The sequence below is a fragment of the Xenopus laevis genome, chromosome 5L (assembly GCF_017654675.1).
Source record: "Xenopus laevis strain J_2021 chromosome 5L, Xenopus_laevis_v10.1, whole genome shotgun sequence".
Lineage (NCBI taxonomy): Eukaryota > Metazoa > Chordata > Amphibia > Anura > Pipidae > Xenopus > Xenopus laevis.
Genome location: NC_054379.1, coordinates 92637426 through 92662422, shown reverse-complemented (window position 1 = coordinate 92662422; position 24997 = coordinate 92637426). Strand labels below are relative to the sequence as shown.

General features: G+C 37.8%; 3 protein-coding genes across 4 annotated transcripts in view; 1 reads left to right on the top strand and 2 right to left on the bottom strand.

Annotated features, from left to right (window-relative positions):
- The window catches only part of LOC108705643, a 182613-nt gene that overhangs the window by 33782 nt on the left and 123834 nt on the right, over window positions 1-24997 (bottom strand). The gene's annotated exons all lie outside the window — the stretch shown is intronic.
- LOC108705821 (protein kinase C delta type-like) lies at window positions 58-4386 on the top strand. The gene is made up of 6 exons (XM_041563085.1): window positions 58-273; window positions 764-826; window positions 1130-1268; window positions 1707-1898; window positions 1999-2127; window positions 3569-4386. Exons 1-6 carry the CDS (start codon window positions 200-202, stop codon window positions 3689-3691), a joined length of 720 nt encoding a protein of 239 aa, XP_041419019.1. The 5' UTR covers window positions 58-199; the 3' UTR covers window positions 3692-4386.
- LOC121393139 (interferon regulatory factor 6-like) lies at window positions 14644-20411 on the bottom strand. Of its 2 annotated transcripts, none has more exons than XM_041563082.1 (5): window positions 20305-20411; window positions 19411-19560; window positions 17960-18352; window positions 16416-16534; window positions 14644-15939 (listed from the first exon to the last, which is right to left on the bottom strand). In XM_041563082.1, the coding sequence occupies exons 2-5, from the start codon at window positions 19547-19549 to the stop codon at window positions 15709-15711; spliced, it is 882 nt and encodes a 293-aa protein (XP_041419016.1). In that variant the 5' UTR covers window positions 19550-19560; window positions 20305-20411; the 3' UTR covers window positions 14644-15708. The 2 variants fall into 2 exon arrangements, with proteins under 2 accessions (XP_041419016.1, XP_041419017.1); XM_041563083.1 differs by having other exon boundaries at window positions 19411-19557; window positions 20305-20408.

The following is a 24997-nucleotide window of genomic DNA, read 5'->3' as shown; positions in this document are numbered from 1 at the left end:
ATGGTACTCAGCTATGCCTAAGGAGTATAGGGGTGCAGGGCTGCACTTGGAATGTGTTTGCAGCAGTGCAGGAGAGGGGCCTCGGGAGGGGATGTATGGTCACTAATTGAATTTTTTCTTTTAATATTGTTGTGCAGTGGTATCTATGTAACAGGTGCTTTCTTTTTCTAATTCTATCCAGCTGCATGCCTTCATTGTGATGGAATATGCAAGTGGAGGAAGCCTACAAGATCATCTCAACAACAGAGGCTATCTGGACATGGACTCCGTACTGTAAGTGACATACAGCCTGGGGAGGTGTTTTTCTTCATGTAGCAGCCATACATTAAATGTGTAGTAAACACAGAATGGCAACAACATTTTGCCAGAGTGTAGCAGCAACACAAACACTGTACCAGTCCCTGACACACACCACCTTGTCACCAGTCCAGGGAATCCTTGTGGATGCCTTGGCACATGCACATTCCAGAGTTAAAACTAAACTTAGACACTAAAAACCAAACTTTTTTCACTAATGCACATGCAAACAGCACAGGGCAGCAGCAGGGATCCCAGGGACAGAAAGCAAGATGGCAACATGGCACTCACTAGCATTGTCCTTTGGCTGATGTGTTTTTTATTATGTTCATAATTCATGATTATAATCACTGGAGGATGCTTATAAAATTGGCACCCCAGTAATTAAGCCTTTCCTTGTCCTTTAAAGGTGTAAGGTAAAGAATATATATCCACTATGTGCATTTTTTGCTAATTTTTTTCAAAGGTTCTACGCAGCTGAGATGGTGTGCGGCCTGCAGTTTCTGCACTCTGAAGGAACCATCCATCGGTAAGAACAGTTTTCTATGTGATCTTTCTGTAATATGTTTAATAGTTGATATTATTGGGGTCCTTGTATTGCAAATCCATTGCAGGATGCAAAGTGCAAAAAATCTGGTGCAATCTACAATGTTTTTAGCACTTTGCATCCTGCCATAGGAGGGAGCTGTCATCCGTTTGCCCTCACACAGAACCTTTTTACATTTTGTTTCCACAAATGGCCATTAGATTTTTATTCTATGTAGAATTGAAACCGCATAGGTTCTGCCATACAAACAGAATTGTGCAGTGACACCTGTACTTTACTTTACAGAGACTTCAAACCGGAAAACATTCTGTTCAGCAACAAGGGACACATCAAGATTGCTGACTTTGGATTGGCTGCTGAGAACGTATTTGGCAACAAAACCATCTCAGGATCAATTGGGACATTGCACAACATGGCCCCAGAGGTGAGAGACTTATTACTGATATATGTAATGCACAGAATTTTACAGTATGGAAAGCAGTGGAGGCACATTCCATATAATGTTTTTCAGTGGTCAATAATCTACATCTTAACCTGACAGATTGGAGGTCAAACATTTATTCTTCTTCAAATAATAATAATAAATAATAATTTCTCTTTTATCCCTTTGAATCCCAGCATCATTATTAACCCTTGAATCACTTGTAAAAACAAAGGCTCTTAGCTAGTTGTAGCACCTATATAGTTCTACCTTTTCTGCACACTGAGAACTGAGTTTCTGTTTTTCTTGGGAGAACTTGGACCACAGATTGATCACAGAACCCTTGAACGCCAAAATCTCATCAAGGCATAAACACAAACGAGTGTTTGTAAACTGGAATTTCTGTATTTGATGGGGAATGATCTGTTCTTTGTATTTCAGATGATCCAGTGTCACATCTACAATTCAGCAGTAGACTGGTGGGCTTTTGGGATTGTCTTGTGCAAAATGGCCACTGGAAGATCACCTTTTTATGAAGGCAGTAAAGCAGAGAAATGCATCCATTTTATCCTCAATTGCCAGCCCAGCTATTCAGAACAGCTCAGTACAGAACTGCAAGATCTTCTGGAAAAGGTGGGTGCCAGTGCATCTGATTAGGATATATATGGCATATATATGGACTGTAGTTTTGGTTTCTATTAGTAGCAGTAAGTCACTGTTTTTGTTCCCTTAGCTCCTAAAGAAGAAGCCATACAAGCGGCTTGGGTTCAAGGGGGATATAAGGAGACACCCCTTTTTCAAATCCATCAACTGGATCAAAGTAGAAAGACAAAATGTTGAACCACCTTTCCAGCCAGAACCTGTAAGTATATGACTGAAATATTGTGAAACCATGTATTACAAGCTACACTCTTTAGTTTATCTAACAGTTCAGCACACTAAATATCCAAGAGTCTTCACTTAACCCAGCAATATTTCTGTATTAATGTGCCTGTATAACAGGAATAGCTCTAGGAGTTAACTCATGTACATTTTATGTTATAAAGACTGCAACCTCAGTGTACAGTTAGGGGCCAAGCTATGCAAAAATGCCTTATAATATCACATATCACTACATAATGCATCTAAATTCCAGGAGTATTAACAAAGCTGCATGTTAATTTTAACTGACTGCAAAGCAAGGAGTAAAATAAAGTGGGCATTTGGATAATTCTCTGTAAAAAACTGTGTACTCCAGAATTTCTTTCTGATGCATTTGTCTCCCTTTTCATTTAAATGGGTTATAATAAATGATAGAAAAACCCACATATTTATAAATACAGTGGATAGATCTTTTAAGTTGATGATTTCAACATTCATAAAATCATATCATAAAATCAGTTGTAAGTACAAATACACAACTTATAATTATGAGATTTATTTCCTGTATTTCCATTACAGCTTGATAAATAGGTCTCCTGATGTTATGGCAGCAGAGAGTTTTAGTGCAATATTAAATGCATTCTTTAGACATGCCATTTGTTTAACATTTTCATTTTAGAACACAACATTTTGAGTAAAAAAAGGTTGAAATCCAAGAAAGTTGTTCAAAAACTCACACACTTACACAATGTACATATAGCACAGCTTCCAAGATATTCTTTTCTAATAAAAGAATACTGCACATATGCAAGCCTAAGCCTGTGCTAGAGATTCAAGGGAAATAAAAGTAAGATGCTGGCATGGTGTTTCCACAGCGTTTACTTGTTCTTCACATTAAAACACTTTAAAGGAACAGTAACTCCAAAATATTAAAGTGTATTAACGGAATGGCAATATGGGGTTGTGTTGTCCTGCACTGATAAAATTGGTGTATTTATTAAAAAGACACAACTATAGTTTACATAAACAAGCTGCTGTGTAGCTATGGGGGCAGCCATTCAAGCATACTTCATAGCTTATCTGTTATCTGCTGTTTGACCTGTGCCTTTTCTCCTTTTTCAGTTTTGAATGGCTGCCCCTATGGCTAAAAGGCAGCATATTTATAGAAACTATAGTTGAGTATCTGAAGTAAACACACCCGTTGTACCAGTGCAGTAAAGCAGTGCATTATATTTTCATTGCTTTAAAACACAATTTTTTGGTGTTAATGTTCCTTTAAGAAACACAAATATTGAAGTGCATCACCTTAATTTTACAAACACACATAGATAGATAGATAGATAGATAGATAGATAGATAGATAGATAGATAGATAGATATACACTTATCAACTGAAGTCATATATGTAAAAAGAAAAGTAACAGATTTATATTTTTTTCAAGCAACCAAATCCTGACGTGAGCATTCCAGCAAGTGCCTTAGAGGTCCTCAACATTGACAAGGCCTCAACTCACAGCTACATTCTTCAGGATTTCACATATCTGAGTCCCAGCTGGCAGGCATAAGCCCACTCACTACAACTGTGGGAGAGGATACATCAACTCGAAGTTCAGTTCCCATCCAACTGGAAAACATCTTAATTTGTTCAAAAGCACACCCGTCTGCTGTATGAATTCACAGGTCGATTTGCAGCTCTACCATCAGCTTCACCTGATGCATCGTTGCTACATAAAGATCAGCAGCCAACTCCACAAGTCATCAGTCCCACCATGAAATCCATCTTTGGAACTACCATCAAGTCCATCTTGCATTTCCATCAAAGCTACTTCATCACCTTTACTTCCATCTCCATCTGTGAAAATCACCAGAACTACCATCAGCTTCGACTGTCCCTTCAACGGATTACTGGCTCTACTTCTTCAGGTGAAAACATTGGGTCTGGCCTACCATCAGTTGTATCTCTGTATGGACTTACTAAGCTACCCTCTCTAACCCTGATATAAATGTGTAAGTATTTTTAAATGGTGGTAAGTATTTTAAATTGATTAAAAGAGCTGGGATCCTTTGGTTATATAAGTTTTGGCTAAATGATATAACTAAAGGGCTCTTATAAAACAGATAGTATAAAATCAAACTAGACTTAGGGTAATAGTAGAAATATAAATGCAGAGGATAGTTACAAAAGGATAATAAGGTAAAACTAAGGCTGGAATTTAAATAATATCAAATATATAACTAATAAGAAATAATATAAATATATCATAAATAAATATCAATACATAAATATATCAATACATAAATATATATATATATAATATCAAGTATAACCGTAGCATATATATTATTAGCAAGCAGGAAATAGATTAATTAAAATAAAAAAGATTTAAATGCAGAAAATGATACTATAATACTGAATATGATAGGATATTAGAAGATTAAATAGGATAGTTCACAAAATAAAACAAGATTTTGGAAGATCACATATGGTATAACAAACATAATATAAAATATGGTAACACATGATAGGATAGGCTAAAGGCTTAGATGTTAGCAATACAAGAGAAGAGGAGAAAATGCTAGACTATATAATAAGAAAGTATAGTATGATAAAATAAAAAGAATATAATAAAATTGCCTATTAGGACAAAACAGAATAGATAAACTGTCAAATATAAGAATATGCAGTAGGGTGTAAAATAACATATAATTCTTAAGAAAATAATAAAGATGTTAGAAGAAGCCATAAGATAATATGATCAAATAAACATAATATGATAGAGTTTAACGTAGGACTAACCGTTTAATGAATGTGAATTAAAATGTTAGTGGAATACATAGGATATATAAATTGAGCAGAATTTGTTCCAGGAATAATAGGAAGGATTTTTTTCCCTGACAGAAACAAACTATTTAGTTGTTTCCGTTGGGTTTTTTGCCTTCCCCTGGACCATATGTTACTAGAAGTCAGGTTAGCACAGCAGATAGTATAATAGGAAATAATAAGATGGTTAGAGTAGTTAGGGACCTGCTCAGTGAGCCTACCTTGACGTGGTGGCAGGCTTGATATCTTTTAGCCAAATCTAGTCTATGGGCTTCTTCACCTTCCAAACACTTTTTTTTTTTTTACATTTTGATCTGCTTTCCAGAGAATCTGTTCCCCTTCTACTACAGAGAGCAGAATTACTGTAAGCAGAGCCGAAACTAAGGGTAGGCAGAAGAGGCACACACATTGAGGGGTACTAGGCACATACCTCAAATGCAGCCCTTGTCCCTACACCACCCGCAATTCAGATTTCCCAATCTTATCAGCAACTAATGGGCACACCCACTTGTTCATGTGCACACCAGCTTATTCACACATGTGCACATGGGGGGGGCAAGGTGGCTGGTTGGGTTGCCTCAGGCAAATTTTTGAAGGAAACCTACAGAAATCTATATATTTAGTACTGTTCGACTGATATTTCTTTCACATCATAAACAATCAAATCTCGGTTCAGAAGCTTGCCACTCTCCAGCTGACACTGAACTATGCATGTCAGCACCATCAGATCCTGCTGTTGGTAGATGCTGAGTATTGTAGTTTAGCATGAGGTGGTATTGATTAATGCATTACACAGAAGGCCCTCTGTTTAGCGGGAAGGCATGCCACGGTTATTATTAATAAACACTTCTTGTTCACTCTTCTCCTCCCATATATCAGCCAGGCACAACACCTGTCACTACTGTACAGTAACAAACCTCCAGTGTCACAAACAACACCACATTCCTTCTGAAATGGCAATGAAGTGATGATTCAATTACTCCCACACCAGCCATAAATCAACATATCTGAGGAAGTTTTACAAAATAGATTATGTTAAACTATCAGATCAAGCAGCAGAACTGACACCAAAAGAGAAAATATACTTGCTGTGTTCCTGCTCGTTGAGTAATTCATTTTCCCCACTCACCAGGCTCAACACATACCTACACCTGTTAACTATTACTAGCAATTAACTACTACTGCCAGCATCTACTTACAGCCCAAGGTTTGCATGGAATTCCTAAATTAAACTGCACACTATCGAATTCTTCAATGGTTCTGCATTTCTAAAATAGTTACAATTCCCGTACTACGTGGACTCCTTTCAATACCAAAATGCAACTTCATTTCTGACTTTGTGCTTCACATAAATACAGATGAAATTCCCTTTTTAAGGGCTCTTACACACGAGCGGTTGAAGCTGCGCTCCCCTGCTTTCCGTTTTTCTGCGTTCAGCCGCAGGGGAGCACAGGAACAGACGCATTGTATTTTTTCCAATGGGGCTGTACTCACACAGGCGCGTGTAGGTGCTGAACGCAGGAAAAATGCAGCATGTTGCGTCTCAACCCGCGTTTGGCGCCTACACGCGCCTGTGTGAGTACAGCCCCATTGGAAAAATGTAATGCGTCTATTCCTGCTCTCCCCTGCGGATGAACGCAGAAAAATGGAACGCAGGGGAGCGCAGCTTCAACTGCTCGTGTGTAAGAGCCAGGGCCCGGAACTAGGGGTAGGCAGAAGAGGCACCTGCCTAGGGCGCAATGAAAGGGGGGCGCTGGGCAGGTACCTGACTTTTACCTACCCCTAGTCCATGTTCGCTGCTCCTCCCACTCCTCCCCACCTCCCTCCCCTCAAGCGCTTTACCCCATCTCCTCAGTCACTTTCCTCGCCTCTCACCACGCTTTGCTCTGCCTCCCTGCCTCCAGCGCTGTGACACTCTCCCCTCCGGCGTTGTGAGCATGTATGCGCACAATGGTTTCAGGAGCGCGCACGTCCGCGTGAGCGATCGCCGAGAGGAGCATGGAGGAGATCGTGAAGGGAAGCATGTTGGGGAGCGCGGTGGCCACCCGGGTCGCCTAGGACGCCCGGTTGGCTTGGCCCGCCACTGGTAAGAGCCCTAATAGTGTGTTGTCTTGTGAAAAAACATGTGTGTTCTATAATGGAAATCCAGGCAACTCAGCAAGGGCTGATCCTAAACTCATTGTCATGTAGTTGAAAACAAAATTCCAGGAGTTGATAGGTACTGTTTGGAACAGCTGATTGATTACATGAATAACTTTTCAGCTAAATCTATCTAAAGCTATCTACCCTTCCAGCCAACCCATATAGACTGTACTCATACAAGTCATAGGATCGTACTTGTGCTGCTATGCTATAAGATTACTTACTCCCTTTTGTATTTCTGCTCCCAGAAAAGGGCTACATTCATAGTTGGTTCCACATAAATCAAAATTTGACACAATGACATTTTGAACTCTGCTGTAAAGCTGGAGCCTTCACACACTGAGGAGCATCAGACAGTTGAAGGCATGTACCATTTTGTATCACAGCATGCTCAATTTTAGCAGGAATCTTGAATTTTATATTATATGAATAGTACATTAGAATGTCTCACTGTTCTCTGATTATGAGCTCTCCACATGACAATGTGTAGTTCTTCAGGATTTCCTTCAGCAGTGGAGGCATGTCTAGAAATCAATTACAGAACAGCAATCAGCATTAACAGAGATTGTGTGTGAAGGTTTTCATATGACAAAATGATTTTTATTACAGCACATTTCCTATCACTATGAATGGCTTTCATCTATTATAAAAATGTTCTTTCTGCTGTGCGGAATATCAGGCATTCTTCACTAAATCAACAACATGGGATTCTACTGAGAACAGTAAGTTAGAACCTAAAAAGGCATTCTCTATTTTATTGCAAATACAAACAGGCAAATGTATCAGCAGCCAGTACATACTATTTTTTCAATATGTGTAACTTAATTCTAAAATATTTCTTCTTTATATCTTGATCTTGGAACACTGTTCAGAGATGGTACTATAGCAAGAGACATATTGCTGAACTGCATTTAACCAGCATGTTTATTTGTACAGGTATAGGATCCGTAATCCAGAAACCCATTATGCACAAAGCTCCGAGTTATAGAAAGGATGTCTTGTATATTCAATTTTTTAAAAATGACTTCCTTTTTCTCTGTAATAATAAAACAGTACCTTGTACTTGATCCAAACTAAGGTATAATTATTATATATTATTGGAAGCAACCCCAGCCTATTGGGTTTATTTTATGTTTACATGATTTTCAAGTAGACTAAAGGTATGATGATCCAATTTATGGAAAGATCCGTTATCAGGAAAACCCTGAGCATTCTAGATAACAGGTCCCATACCTGTACTATATGCGCAGAAGGTGCTAATAACTGATCCAGTTGTCCCTACTGAATTGCAGCCTCAGCCATAACACTTTGGTTGACTTTCCATGACAATAACTCCAAACAATGATTTACTGCCTCCCACCATAATACTATAGAGACTGGACAGACTGGCCCATTATGATTTACACACTATACTACCTGCATGCAGCACCAATACATGGAATATAGAGTAACAGGGGTAAAGCATAGAAAGGGCCAATACGCTTTACTTTTGGTCTTAAATGATTTAATATGTATAAAGGATAAAGGGGATTCATATGATTTTCAGCTAAAATATTGTCAGAATCAGCTGATTAACAACACCTTTCTCTAATCGATGTTCATTAGAAGAATTTGTAGTCGTATTTAAAATGTATAGTACAAGAACCCCCCTTTAATGTATAATGTATTAAAATATTTTTTGGTCAGTAAAATTATTGATTTTCCTAGTGCTTCTGATAAAGTATAAGTGGAAAGAGGAGAAAAACCATTCATCAGATAAAGAATCACTGCCCCTGGTCAAAGCACAATAAAAAGTTCTGGTTTTAAGGCTCAAACTTTGAAATTTTTGCCAAGTAGGATCAAAGTCCCATAATGCAGCCTGACCAAATCATAATTCAATGGAACACACACTTGTGATTTGGAGACTTCAAAAGAATGAAGCACAACAACATTGTACCTATTTGAACACTTGACCACCTGGCATTAACCTAAATTTAGGGATAAATTAATTTCTGGAGTGAAGTGAAGGTCTTGCGGTGAATTCCAAAAATAGTGCCACAACCCTAAAAATACATAATTTTATACAATGTACCTTATCAGAATAGATTCTCCAATGCACTGTACTATGCACAGCTCAACAGGAAATAATAAGGGTATTAACGGTCTGTCTCAGATCAATACGCAGATGAATTTCAGACTATTTTAAACTAAAATAATCAATTTTGTATCAACAGAGACACCACCTGGTCATTTTGGCCAACTGTCTACAATCAGGAACAAACTAATGATAAAAGAAAGTTGCTTTAATGTTGCTCTGCTAAGAAAATTACGTTTGAAATCATCGGATATTTCTCTAATCAATATTAAGCAGAGCACACATCACAACACCTTCTTTTTCTCAGATATGTTCTTTCCTGAATTTGGTTCCCTTAAAACTAACATATATTGACATTGCTAACTCACAACTCTCAAAGTGAAAAACAATGTGGTTGAGTAATCAAGGCAGGTACTGAGAATGAAGATCTTTATTCTAGAAACACATTATAAGTTAAACTGATATACCCCCAATGATGTGTTGCACTATTGCACCTAGATCATTTGACAGGGTTGATCCCAAATGCATGATGGGATGCAAGGAAAATCACAAGAGAAGAATATATGGCTAAATGGCTATTGGCTAAATAAATATTATAGCTATGTCCCTCATTTTATGTGTTTACTTTAAAACAGAACAAAAAAGCCAGTGATGAGCATGGAAAATAACTAGTCCATCTGCAGTCACTGCTTTTATTTTGACCTTTTGCAGACATGTGTTTGGATGATTTCAAGGAATAATAGAAGGAATAATCGTTTGATCGAACGATTAAATTCTTCGAATCGAACGATTCGAAGGATTTTAATCCATCAATCGAAGGATATTCCTTCCATTAGAAAATTGTTAGGAAACCTATGGGGACCTTCCCCATAGGCTAATATTGGCCTCGGTAGGTTTTAGGTGGCGAACTAGGGGGTTGAAGAATATTTTAAAGAGACAGTACTTCGACTATTGAATGGTCGAATAGTCTAACTATTTTTAGTTCGAATCGGTCGATTCGAAGTCGAAGGTCGTAGTCGAAGTAGCCCATTCGATGGTCGAAGTAACCAAAAAAAACATTCGAAATTCAAACTATTTTTCCTCTATTCCTTCACTCGAACGAAGTAAATGGGCCCCATAGTGTTTACCACAAAATGAGACTAGCAGTCTGCATGTTTTTCCTGATTTCCAGGCGAACAATGATTTCACCGTCACACCACAAGTTTGTACCTGTCTCACATGAAGGAAGTGGCCCTTGAGCTCAGACACACAGTAACATCTGTCTGCAGCTCCATCTATTGGTCTGTACAAAAAGAAGAACAATAACAGTTTTGGAAACCTTGTAGGCTCAGTTGGCCACATTTAAGACTGTAAAGACTAGTATTTCAGAAAGTTACTTTTCTTATTTAGCTAAATGAAAAATAATAATATTAGATTACACTAGAGCCATGACTATATTGTAAATAATATCTTTACAAATTATGCTTATTGTTCTCAGTTTTAATCAGTGCTTAATTATGTTATTTCTGTCACGTGAAACTTGTGTATTATATTAAGCAATGAACCCGTTATAAAATATGCGGATATTAGAAGTCACCTTGAAGTTCTATGACCTGTATGCCTTTATATGGTCACGGAACTCTCCTTATATTTTACATAAGTGGGTACATTATTTACCATATAATATATCTTATATAATAGTGTTCCCCCCTATACAAAAAAAAGTGGTGAACGAGCAAAAAAACTGAGCCGGCAGGGGAATAAAATGTAGGTGCCTCCCCCTCTCCCATCCTAATAGTGCTGTTTTTGTTGGTAGGGCTTGGCGTGTCTGAAATCAAAGCAGGCTGTTGTGCTGGTCTATGCTTCCATGTCTTAATGTTTTACCTTTGCATAAGGCCTTGCACACACACACACACACACAAAAACGTTACATAATTGTCTTGGCTTGATTTAGGTTTTTCCACCACATCATTAATTAAGTCACACAATAACCCCATTTCAAAATAAATTATTCAGTAGCAGCAGAAGACCCAAGTTCCTTTGTAAGAAACACTTGCTCAGTCTCTTTAAAAAGATACTAAAATGCTGACATTGGAGGTACTAGAACATCATGTAGTCTAGTCCAGTTCTGGTACTTAAGGGTTAATGCCCACAAATTTATGCCTGTGTATTATCCACCCTCTTTTAAGCTCTACGGGGGAGACGCCTTTTTCCTACTGTGTCTCTTACCACATTTATACTTATTTATTTATTTTAATGTTCCCTGTGTACACTGTAAGATTATACAGCACTTAGTATCCTTGTGGCACTTTATAAATACATTTATACATCATACATCAAATATACACATCGAATGAAAATCTGTGAAAATACAAAAACAGGGCGACATTGCATTATACGCTTTATACTGTATGTGTCAAATAGTAAAGTATATCCACTGATATGTCAATAAGGGGGGAAGCCTGCTGGTGAAACACACAAGTCTTAAACAGACCCCTAAGCACTTTGACATACTGTAACCCCTATGGATTCATGACAGACACAATTGCAGCCCCAACCTCACTCCACATTCTCCAGGTCTCCAGGCAGCAGTGCTTTATATAACATTACAGTCTCATCTTTGACCAAGTTTCATCTGTTGGAAGGTCACCGCAGAAATGCATTCAGGCAATTGCATTAACTATAGACATTATATACATATGGGTGTTCTGAACTACATCTCTCAGAAGATGAGGGCTAAATTAGTGGAAAGCACATTGTTGAAGTGGGAGTTGAAACACTAGGGATGCAGGAGTTTTGACAGGGAGGGCTCATGTAGCACAATGACGGAAGTTGTCCTATGATGGACACCGTACTACTATGGCCAGTCGAGATGCAGTTTATACCTAATATCTCACGCACAAGCGGCGGGCTTGATGTTTATGTCACCTCCGCTTCTATTGGCGCTATTGGCGCTTCGGATTGGTGGAGAAAGTTATCAATAGAAAGTTGTCCTATTGTTATATCGCTGCTATTAAATTAATTCAGCTCTAACTTCTGGGTTTTTATGGGAAGGCATGGTGGCTGACCCGTAGCCGCAACACCAATGCTATGTCTGCATCTTGCAAGAGCCATTATAGGTGTGTAAGGGGCCAACCCCTCATGGTATCCATGGTGATAGATATATACTGTACATAGGGCCATACACAGCATGGGTTCCCTTTTGCTTGTTTCAGCTCATTTGTACCAACAGCCTAAAATTATGGAAAAAGGATAATGTGAAATAGACGTGCAGTTCATTCACTTCCTAATCAGCAGATGCACCATACATTGGCAGTTTACAGTTTTAAATATGCCCTGTCTGCAAACCAACAAATATCTATAGTACATGGATATTGTTTGGCATAATGAAGCCGCCATAACTATCGATAGCAGCCCCAGCATGGCTTGCCTAGTACAGACAGGGGGCAAATCACAGTTTAATTGAAGGAGAAGTAAACCCCTTATTAAAAAAAACCCTACCCTACATAGACCCCCTCTCCCTCCTCCCCTCCCCCAGCCTATCTGAAGACCTGAAGAAGAAGATGGCGCCCGTGAACTCCGATGTCGTGAATCTGCACCGAGCGGTCAGTAAAAAGTTAGGGGCATTTGCCCGGGGTAGCAGCTAGGCTGGGGGGCGAGGAGGGAGGGGAGGTTTATGTACTGTAGGAGTTTTTTAATAAGGGGTTTACTTCTCCTTTAACTGGTGTGCAGGCTCTATTAGGCTGCATCTGCTGTGGGGGAAACATTTTTGGGTGACAGATTACCCCCAACCCATATCCTCCTTTTTTGAATTTGCCTGATGAAGGCGCCTGTGTGCTCTGAAAGCTTGCAATTTTTACTTATTCAGTTAGCCAATGAAAGGTATTACAAAACTTTACATTTTCTGCAAAGTAATTGAAAAAAGTCTTTATTTCTGGTGAACTGAAAAAGGGGTGGTTCACCTTCAAATTAACTTTTAGTGTGTTATAGAATGGTTAATTCTAAGCAACTTTTCAATTGGTTTTAATTTTTTCTTTTGTATAGTTTTTAAATGATTTGCCTTATTCTTCTGACTCCAGTAGCGTCACTAGAGGGGGCGGGCCCTGGTGTGTGACGCGCAGGCCCCGCCCCCTCCGTACGGCCGCATTTGTCAGCGTGAGTGAGCTGCCGGGGAGCCCTGAGGGGGTGCAGGCCGTGGCCCGCTTGCACCCCCTGCCCCCCCCGGTAGTTCTGCCACTGTCTGACTCTTTCCAAATGGGGGTCACTGACTCCATCTAAAAACAAATGCTCTGTAAGGCTACACATTTATAGTTATTACTACTTTTTATTACTAATCTTTATATTAAGACCCTCTCCTAATCATATTCCAGTCTCTCATTCAGATCAATGCATGGTTTCTAGAATAATTTGAACCCTAGCAACTAGATTGCTGGACTTCAATCTGAATAAAATCTGAATAAAAAGCTAAATATCTCAAAAAACACAAATGAAAATCAATTGCAACTTTTCAATTGGCCTTCATTTTTTTTCTTTTTTATGGCTTTTTGAATTATTTGCCTTCTTCTTTTGACACTTTCAGATGGGGTCACTGACGCCATGTAAAAACAATTGTCTCAGAATATCACTCTCTACATCATACTAAACATTAATTTAAAGGTGAAGTAACACGAAAAAAGTATAGGTTTATATATGGTGGGGATCAAAAACATTTGTTTAATAAATATGCAATTACAGCACAGAGGGAGCAGAGTGGGTACTTACCAGGCCAGAATTGAGGCCACAGAATCTGCTCCCCCTTGTTACAGTGATGATACAGTAATTAACATTATGTATATATTAATACAGGCAGGCAATGTTTTCTTTATTCAAAAAAATCAATGACTCAGGGTAATTCACCAGAAAAGTAATGTCAGAAAAATCCAAAATAGTGTATTCTTACTATTAAAAGCAAAGACAGTTATGGGTGACTGTGTGGAGATACATTATGTAATTTGCCAAAAATGCTTTAGCAGTTACACACAGCACAATGAGGACTATCATTTGTCATTATATCAGTCCTTATCATGCACTGTTCATTATAGTTATAGTGTACTTGGATACATTTCTAAAGAATTCCTTTATTGATTTGTATCTGTGAGTGACAAAACAGCACAAGTGCACATGTCCTAAAGGACATAAAAGCCTAGTGGGTATCAATTTGTTAGGCACACAAATTACATTTTCAATTTTTCTGCTGTGATTTGCTCATGAATAAATTTGACTGGCCTATGATTTTTTCTACATAAGCACAATGCTGCCATCTTACCCTGTTTTCCAAGAGATCCCTTGTACTTCAGTCAGGCTCACTAGAGTTGCACATAAGCAGTATACTAGAAGTAAAATTGGAAATGAATAGCAAGAGATGCCACATGCAGCCACATATTCTACAATGAAAACCTCATATCCATAGTGTGACTGTAAGAATGCCCTTTGGCAATGCAATTACAATGAAATTTCAAACATTTTCTTGGAAAAAAGGGTATTTATTAGCAGATTATGAATACATTGTTTGCACCAATGAATTATTTGTTTAATTTTGCATGGTTATTAAATATTTATTTAAAAAGTATTGCAGTCATGTAATTTTCCCCAAATAGTATAATTTTGCTATTAAAAAAAAAAAATTGAGGGAATTTTACATAAACTTGAGCATGTTGTACACAAAAGTAAATTTCAGTAACATATTTTTCGTTATTTTCCAACCACCAAATTGAAATTGTAGAAGTGATTTAGATGGCAATGAAGCTATATCTTTTTTTTAATCAAATGATATTTGTTCTCCTTCTATTCTAGAATTTAGATGGGCTATTTAGTTACTGGTGAATGCTTGATGAGAAATCAAGGTTTCTAAAAAAAAAAAAAGTGAATTTGTAGATGTACTCCCCCCTTCATCTGACCTTCATGCCACATAGTCCTATGGTTTCACACTAACAGCACTGAATACTATACTATGAAATTATTTTAATATGTTACTGGAGAAGAAAAAATAAATTTAATGCAATAAAAATAATAAATAAGTAGAGTACAAGTACAATGGTGGTAAAATTTGCAGAAAGCTAAATTTCTGCTCATGCTATAGAAAAAACAGCTTTCAGTAAGCCTTAATGTATTGTGAAGCATTTTATTCAGCTTCTGGAAAAATACAAGAAGATAAAACCCCATGCTAACCTGTATGTCTAGTGACAAAAATGAATAAAATCCACTTGTCTGTTTTCAAACAGGGCTGTGTCTTGCTTTTCTGTCCCACGTGTCCCATTCTAACCTGTAAATTCACAAATGGGGCAGCTGCAGGCTCCCCTGTGGAACCAGTAATATTCGCTGCTTTTAAAGCTACAATGACTCTAAAACAGCATGTCCGATATGTGCAAGGGGTATACAATTGATTGGACCTAGGATGTTAATGCATTAAAGCTTCCATATTACTGGGGGGGTCCTTCGTCTACACTCTAATATAGTAAAAGGTCCCCCAGCAGGGGCAGTAGTTTGTGCTGCTTTAAAAAGACAAAAGTTTTGTGAGGAACCAGTCCTCACTGGGTTTGAAGTGTCTCAGCCAGGTGCATGTTTTGGGGCTGCATGAGAGGCCAAGCATCTGGCCCTTGGTGGTTCTGAAGAAGGCGATACAGTTGTTTCAGATGAGCAACAATGTTGTCTTTGATGTCAGGGACAGAGATTTGCAGACGGATGCTTCCACTGTCAAAGGAACGGGTGCTGTCCCCACTAAACATCTCAAGTATCATACGTGCTACAACTGGTATTATCTGTGAAGAAATGTAAAAAAGAAATGTAAAAAAAAAATATTTAGAATAAAGTAAGAGTTATTATGTGTCACTGGGACATGTAGTTGCTTCAGATTTCCCATTTGCCCAGTTTAGCTCAAGAAATAACTAGATAGATGTTTTGTAATTAAAGCAATGCTAAAAGTATGTTCAGCACCAGTCGTATTCATTGAACGTATGTTGAACATCTGGATATACTGTCACTGTTATGCATCTGGGCCCCCAAAAATTCTCCTGTTATCCTCTGCCAAAATAGCAAAATTTACATGAGATTGTATAAAATGCATGGATTCGTAAATTTAAAATACCTAATTTATTGCCTTACCACCATCTTGGCATTCAAAAGGACACATATTTAAGCATCCATTTAGGACTGCTTTCCATAAGTTGCCGTTACATTACCCTGTCTAATAATGTACACGTAGTACATGCACAGTATGAACTTTTGAGTAGCACACCTGAACAATAATGAGCTTTCTTTCTCTGGATTTGTCATCTGGCCACTCCTCTCCGAAGCATAAGTAGATTTCACATGGTGGCTGCTTTGTAGGAGCCCCCCTCTGATGACAAATAAGTTCTACATACAAGAATAAATCAATAAAACAATTCAGTCACAAACAGAATTAGCAGATAAAACATTGTGTGTAAAAAATATATGCTTCTGACTAAATTTTGGTTAGGCTTGGTTGCACATAAGTCCCATGCCAAGGAGGGCTTGAATACTGGGCTTGCTATGCATCACCTATTCATTTTTCTATTTGTATGGTTCCCATTGAGACTTGAACAAGAAAAATAGAATTGGCACTTTGAAGGGAAGGAATAATTTGGGACAAACACAATTCAGTACTTTTCTTGCACCTAAATTAGCGATGCTATAAACTAAATGCAAGTGATATTTTGCAGTCATTTGTGATGTGTATATTGGCAAAAGTCAGATAATCAACTGCCACATAGAAAAGTTTTTCCAGAGGGATGAATGCTGTGACTCTGCCCCTCCAGACAAATTTTCAGCTGAATACTGAAAATCCCTACTGGTGATGGTTGATGCAACCTTCTCCTAAAGGGTCTCCTTAGGACGCCACTGGCCTGGGGCCCAAATGATCAAATTATCCTGATTTGGCCCAGTGTGTTGGTGGCCTAATTGTGACCTCGTCAAATGAGCGGGTCCAGTAGTGTATTGCCTTAGATTAACTCAGTTTGCACCATAAATCCTAAGGTTCAAATACTTTTTCCTTGCACCAAAGGTACACTAAAAATGTATCTCTTTTTATAGAAATAGTGGTGCACTTCTGCATATTACATAAACTTTTTACAAAACACAGAGCAGAAGCCACTGTCTTGATATACACCTAAATCAGGCCAGGACTAGCAATCTGTGAGACCTGGCAAATGCCAGAGAGACTGCTGTACTATTTAGTGGGTGGGTGGGGTCTGTTTGGGCCTCATGACAAAACAGTTTGTACTCAGGAAAATTAAGTATATCTATAAGTACATGGTATCATTCCAGTGCCCCAAATTATAAATTATCTCAATACTCCATAGAGCAAATAATTCAAGTAATGCCTTTTCCACTAAGTAACAGACTTTTGGTGATCTCCATTAGAAGGGAGATAGATCCGAGTTAATTTACAATTCAGTTTGTAACTAATGATAAAATGAATGGCAGGAAACATTATAAAAATATGTAGACTTAAAAGACTGCTGAAGAATGGTATGAAAGCAGAAACGGCTGGACGGTGGGATTGAACCTGTCCCTATAGGAATTGACGAAATAAGACATGGCTATGGCTGTAATAAGTACTTACTTTTAGTAGGAATGCTTAAAAACAAATCAAACTTGGATATGAGTATAAATGAAACTTAAATTGTTAATAATTTGACCATATCATCTTTTTCTATCCAGAACAGGCTATACTAGATTTGGTAAACAAGAAAAAAAATACAGAATATTTATCACAAACTCTTTCAGGTCTTCACACTTGTATTGAGACAGAATACTTACCACTAAGGAAAGTCTCCAGACAGAAAAGTTTAACTCTCTTCTGCCTTTCAATAAGGTTTGGGGTAGTCGGAGATGGTGAGCAGGGCCCACTCCAGTAGACTTTACACTGGCACAGTCTGATTGCATATATGGCATGCCCACTGACTTCTAATATCAGACCCCTGTCCATGACATCAAGAAGACGACTAGTAAAGAGCTTCTGTTTATCATTTACAATTTGTTCTGTCCCAGGGAAGCGAACTTGTTCAAGGGTGATGGGTCCAAACAGCTCTTCCTGATTGGGCATTGGTCCCAGGTCGCCATAGAAAAGTCGGCAGCCTTGAGGATTACTGACTATAGTCGCCTGACCCATCTCTTTGCCCCGATAATAGAACTGGATTTCTAAGTCAGTCACTAAGCACAAAAATAAGTTTATATATCAATTAAAAATGGAATAGCAGATACATGACTATGTGCAGTGTATTTTCTTCTAAGTTTTAAAGGAGGGAGAACTATTCTACAGCTCAGAGTGTATCTAACAGCTGTAAAGGATACCTGGTTAAGCACAATTTAGACATTTTTGCTATAGACTGTAAGCATATGTAATCTTGTATTAAAAAGCAGGCTTTATCAACTTAATTTCATATAACTGGGTTTTCTACAAGCATTTTCTTGGTATTTTGTGCTGTTAAATTCTGGGTTTTAAACAATCTTATGTTCTGATCCTGGCTATATGTTTCTAAATCTTGCAAGTGTATTACACACAGACAAGCAGATCAACAAATGTGAGCACCTTAAAGGGCTGTTCACTTTTTTAGTATGATGTAGAGAGTGATATTATGAGACAATTTGCAACTGGTTTTATTTTTTTATTATTTGTGGGTATTAAGTTATTTAGCTTTATATTCAGCAGCTCTCCAGTTTGCAGTATCAGCAATCTGATTGCTAGGGTCCAAATGACCCTAGCAACCATGGACTGATTTGAATATGAGAAGGGGAGGCCTGAATAGAAAGATGAGTAATACAAAGTAGCAATAACAAATATATCTGTAGCCTTACAGGGCATTTGTCTTTAGATGGAGTCAGTGACCCCCATTTGAAAGCTGGAGTCAGAAGAAAAAGGCAAATAATTTAAAATCTATAAAAACCACCCCTCAAGCGCCCCCCCCCCGTAACCCACACAGGGTGTAACTTCACAGCAAATACATTTTTCCCAGACCCCATCTACACCATATGCGTACAATGCCCCCATTCTTACACATCATGCAGTGTGATCTTCAAGACTACCCTTTGCTTTCCTATCTTTATGCAGCGAATGTACGTATACCTAATATTTTGAGTACAAGCTATTACAACACACAATAATATTTAACGTAATAATCACTGGGTCTTTAAGTAAACCAGACCTGAAGACATCAGGCATCTATATATGTAGATTAAAACAATGTAGCTATGCTTTAAACATGACATACTTAGTAGGGAACTGATCCACATCTCGGGAGAACTGAAAAAGTCAGCAGGGCCTGATGTTGGGGGCACTTCCATCTCCTGAGGCTCAGTCTTTGGCCATGTTTGCTCAGGGGTGCAGCTGCCTGTACTAGATGATCCCATGGGTGAGTCTGCTGCAAAATATAAAATCATAGTTAAGCCATTAGCTATTTTTCACACGGAAACGTGATTTATTTTAATTAGGCTTAACAAAATGACAGTAAGGCCTGCTGGAGGGCCAATGTTAACTTATACGCCAGAATCATTCTAAGGCGCAAGGGGAAAGCCACTAGATGATGGAAAACAATTCAATTACTATGAAAATAATATTACGTATAAAGCACTAACATATACTATAGAAAATAACACTGATAAGGATCCTCTTTGTCAGAGTTTACAATAAAGAGAAGAGAGAGGGAGGCTAAATGGTTCCAATTTCTTGGCATGAAAATGCAATGGAAAATATTGTCACAAACATTTTTAAACAGGAATCTGACTTTCCAAATCCATCTGGTGATAGACTTAAGTCAAATTTGCACTAATTTTGGCCATGGCTTATAACTCAGAATTGGTGAACGTTTTAAGCAAAAAGAAAAAACCTGAGAGACCAGAAATATACTTTAGAAAGTGGCTGGAGAAACCTTTTCATGGAGCTTCACATTTTGTAAATGGAAAACACTGGGGTGATGCCATTTCTACTTGGAAATACACATTCTGCTTTAGTAAATAAGCCCCAAAAGCTTTCTAAATATTGCTATGCAATACACACTATTTATGGACTGAGTAATTAGTGCATTTACATTCAATTTATATTTAATTCATCTGCATGTATAAGCAGAACATATAACTGTACAGTTATTGCAATCATAATTACTTACCTTAAATATTGTCTTTTCTTCTTCCTGCTGGGGGCTATGCCTTGTTGCATGTTTCCATGGGATCTGGAACCTTTTTGCCTCTCTGTTCAACCAGACGAGACCAGGGTAGATTCCACTATCCACCTGGGCCACCAGCCATGGTTTTAGCCGAACGCGTCGCGGTTGCAAAGCCATGACCTACAGCAATGCAAAATGACAAATAAATCTCTCCATTTTTATCCTAAAGGACAAGGAAAGGCAAATTCACTGGTTGGTGTTTTTTCCTCGGGCCAATGCCCCTTTTCAGAAATGAATGCACTTGTCGAGGAAAACACTAACAGAGGGTCAATCCACCATTTTACTTCTAGCTCTCTTGCATCCCCTAAAAAGAGCATCATCCTTGGAAAAAATTAACAAAGCACCACACTGCCATTTTACATGTTATCCTTATCAGTAAAATGGCAGAGCATTGCTTTTGTAATTTTTTTTACCGCACATGCAATTTATTCGTTAAAGGATTACGAGCCTGGGAAAAAAGCATAGCAAAAAATCCAGCTTTCCTTTAAAGAAAACAGATGTACACCAAAGACTTACCATTATATATGTAAAGCAATACTTTTCTAATGTTCATCAGGTGCTACTTTTAGAAATATTAAAAAAATCATTACCATTCATGATTACATTTTTACTTTCTGTTCTGCATGAGGAGGGAAACCTACATTTAACAGGAACAGCCCTGTTTTATAGCCAAGAAAAGCCTATTAATAGGCTTACGCACATTTCTAGTTATCATCTTTGCAAGTTAGCATGCCTGTATTTAGTTCTGTTTTTCAGCTTTGTCATCATGTAGATATTTAGAATTCCTGAACATGGAATGACAGAGTCATTAATCAGCATAGTAGCCAACTCATCTACATAATATACAGGAGTATGCAGAGACTATTACTGTGTACAATATCTGTTTTATTACGGCTAACCTATCAAACAATATTGAATAAGATCACTGTAGATTAGTTTTTGAATGATTTCCCTTTTCTTTCTAATAATAAAACAGTACTTGATTGGAACTAAGCTGCATAAATCCTGCAGTGTGGTCTGCACCAGCTGGGTTATTTTTTTAGGAGCCCTCAGTGGCTTTCATATTTTATGTACATTAATACAGGACTCCATGTTCAAAAGTCTATGTCCACAGGATTCCCATATTAATGGAACCCACGCTCCCTTACCTATCTAGGCCTCCAGATCACCAAGGATACCTCGAACTGGGCAGAACTCAATTTGAAACAAGTGATAGGAAAGATTAAAAGAGACCTACATATGTGGAAGGATAAACCTCTATCATGGTTTGGGAGGATGAACATCGTAAAAATGAATATCATGCCTAGAATCCTATACATTTTCCAAACACTCCTATTACAAATAGGAGAATCACTATTGAACCAACTACAAAATATGATAAAACACTTTATATGGCAGGACAAAAAAGCCAGAATTAGTTACAAAACACTAACTAAATCTAAACGCCAGGGAGGTATAGCACTACCTGATTGCCGGACATATTACTATGCCTCAGTCTTGTTGAAAATAATAGACTGGTCACATTACGCAAACATAAAGCTTAAATAAGCTAAATAGAACAACAATCAGCATATACATATCTCCTACATCTACCCTGGATAGATAATATATACTGTATAGAAGACTGAAACACTCTGACCATCCACTATTATCCAACACTATTACAATATGGGATAAATGTCGCAAATAATATTCACTCTCAACTTACCCGTTGCCCTTAATCCCATTAATAAATAACCCTGCCTTTCCTCCCGGTCTACAACCCATCAACCTACATGACTGGCTAATAGAAGGGAACCTCCAACTTCTTCACTTCATGGAAAATAAATCACTCATACCTAAAGATAAAATACTAAACTTTAAGCAGATAGATCACCTAAAATTCACACAAATAGCCCACTATTTTCACAGCCTAGGAGGATCACAAACGTTAGGGCGATACCTTACCAAATTCGAACTGACGTGCACACTACCAGACCCACCAAGACATGTTGATTCCCTTTTATAGAAAATGCTCCAATTACCAACTAACTGGGAGTCAGTACCATTTATCAAGAGGTCGTCTTATGATCTAAATATTCAGTTCAAGGAGATGCAGATTGAACAAATACTCTCTAAAATGCTCAAAAGCTCGAGATGCTGCCGAATACAAGAATTAAACTATAAAATTCTCACAAGGTGGTACTATACGCCTTCCAAGTTACAACAAATATACAAAACTTCAAATGGCATTTGTTGGCGTTGTAATAGGGAAAAAGGCACCATATACCACATTTTCTGGACATGCGACCTCAAACGACCTTTCTGGGAAGAGGTATGCTCACTGTCTAGTGCAATTCTCAGAACCCCCATTCCAGCTGACCCCCAGCAAGTGCTGTTATTCCACAATCCACAGCCAGTAGCAACGTTCACCTCTAGCCTAGAACCACAATTACTAAATGCGGCAAAACTTTTAATTCCAATTCACTGGAAAACCACCTATACCCCTACCATAAAAGACTGGTTCAATAAAATTACGGAAATTTGCAAATTTGAGGACGTCATCCTCCAGCCCTGATCAGTTCGTACGTTTTACTGCTATCTGGATTCGATGGTTTTTGTTTAAAGAAACAGATGTATATAAGGAGCGAGTTCGCTGACACCCCGCTGTACCCACCTAATTCCTTTCTATCTTATTCCTCTTCACCCATCCCCACCCCTACTGAGTTCCCCACAGTATTCTAGCCCCTTACGTAGAGGTCTGAAAGAAAACTTAAATAGAATTACCTCAACATATGGTTTATTTACAGATGCAGCTATGGTAGCTGACAAATGTTTCAACCCTTTCTGTCCTTGCTTGCAGGCCTGGACTGGCAATCTGTGGGTTCTGGCAAATGCCAGAGGGGCTTTGTACTTGGAATGACAGGGCCTATTTTGACTCCCAGTCCAGGCCTGCTTGCTTGTATCTGTATTTATAGGGCATGTTAAAGTTGTTAATGAAACATGTCACAATTTCATGCATCTAAGACTTTGTATTCTTAACAGTTTACAATAAAGCTTTTTTGAAAAAAAAAAGTGTATTCATTTGAACTGATTATTATTAATTTTACCCATCTCATTAAGTCTTAATTGTTCTTTGTGTGTAAATTGCTCAGTACATAATCTGACATGTGACTAACCCCATTTTATACTTACAGGGTATCATCTTTCTATGCAGTTGATCCACATGTCAAATGATAAAACTGTTGCAACTAATAGCCACTAATGAGATACAAGAGGAGAGACGTGCAAAAGCCTCATGTGTCAGCATCTGTCCCAGGATCCAGCTATGGAGCATTTTTTATCTATTTTAGATTTCCGTGACAAAGTTTTAGGCAGAACTAATGACTGGATTTCCCTGCATCAACAGATCTTATCCAGTAAGTCCTATGTAACTGCATATATCTAAACATAATGTAACCGATTTTAAATTATGAACTATAAACTACATGAACAATTTGCTACCCAACATGAAACGTTGTCAGAAGGGGACACTTCATGTCGTGTTTCCTTCCAACAAAAGACAATTGCTTCTAATTCAAAACACTGTCGGAGGCAGACACATCAAACCACCCAAATAGATCGTATTACATTTTTCATTACATTATAAAATTTGTAAAATACGGTGCTGTTTTAGGACAAGATTTTAACAAATCTCTTATCTAATGAGAGATAAAGGAATGACCATTTTATTACAACTTATCTCAGGACTTTCCTTAAAGGGGACTTATTACGAAAATTTAAATTTAATATAAGCTTCACCATACTGAAATAAGACATTTTCTAAATACCATCAAGTAAATATTCTGCATTGTTTCTGAAATAATTAACTTTATCTTCACTATTCCTCTCTCAGCATCTGTTTCTCTTCATCCTCTCTTCATGCAGCAGTTGGGTGTCAGATATTCATGGACAGTCAGATCCAATATATCTTAAAGGGGGGCTTCCTTTCCCAGCAGATGTATTAGAGCTCATTCAAATAACTGATTCCAGTAGGAACAAAATCTAACAAAATAACTGACTTTTGCACAAATTTTGCACGTAGAGAGACATGATGTCTGGTAATTTAATAGAATGAGCTCTAATACATCTTCTAGGCAAAAGGAGCCCCCGTATAAGATATATTGGATCTAACTGTTAATAATTATCTGACACCCAACTCCTGCATGAGAGTGGAATAGTGAACATAAACTTGATTATTTCAGAAGCGGTACAGAATTTTTGATTGATTGTATTTAGAAAGTTTCTTATTTCAGTATGTTGAAGCTTATATTAAATTTAAATTTTTGCAATAGTTCCCCTTTAATTGTATATCGATGATACTTCAACTGTAGTGTAATCTGCAGAGGGATATAACACAATGTAGTACATTCCAGTAGAACAGAATATGTTTCTCAAAATGAACAGAAACTTCACGTAACAGTACAAATTGTTACCAAATATAGAATTACATAACATGCTAATGATGGAAATCCTTTAACATTAAGCTACTAATAGCGTCACACCTATTTAAAGACACCAGCTGCATGAAATTACTGTTGATACACGCAGGGCATTTCCCTGACTCTACACAACCAGTTGTTGGCAACAAACTGTAGGAAAAACTATATTACCTTAG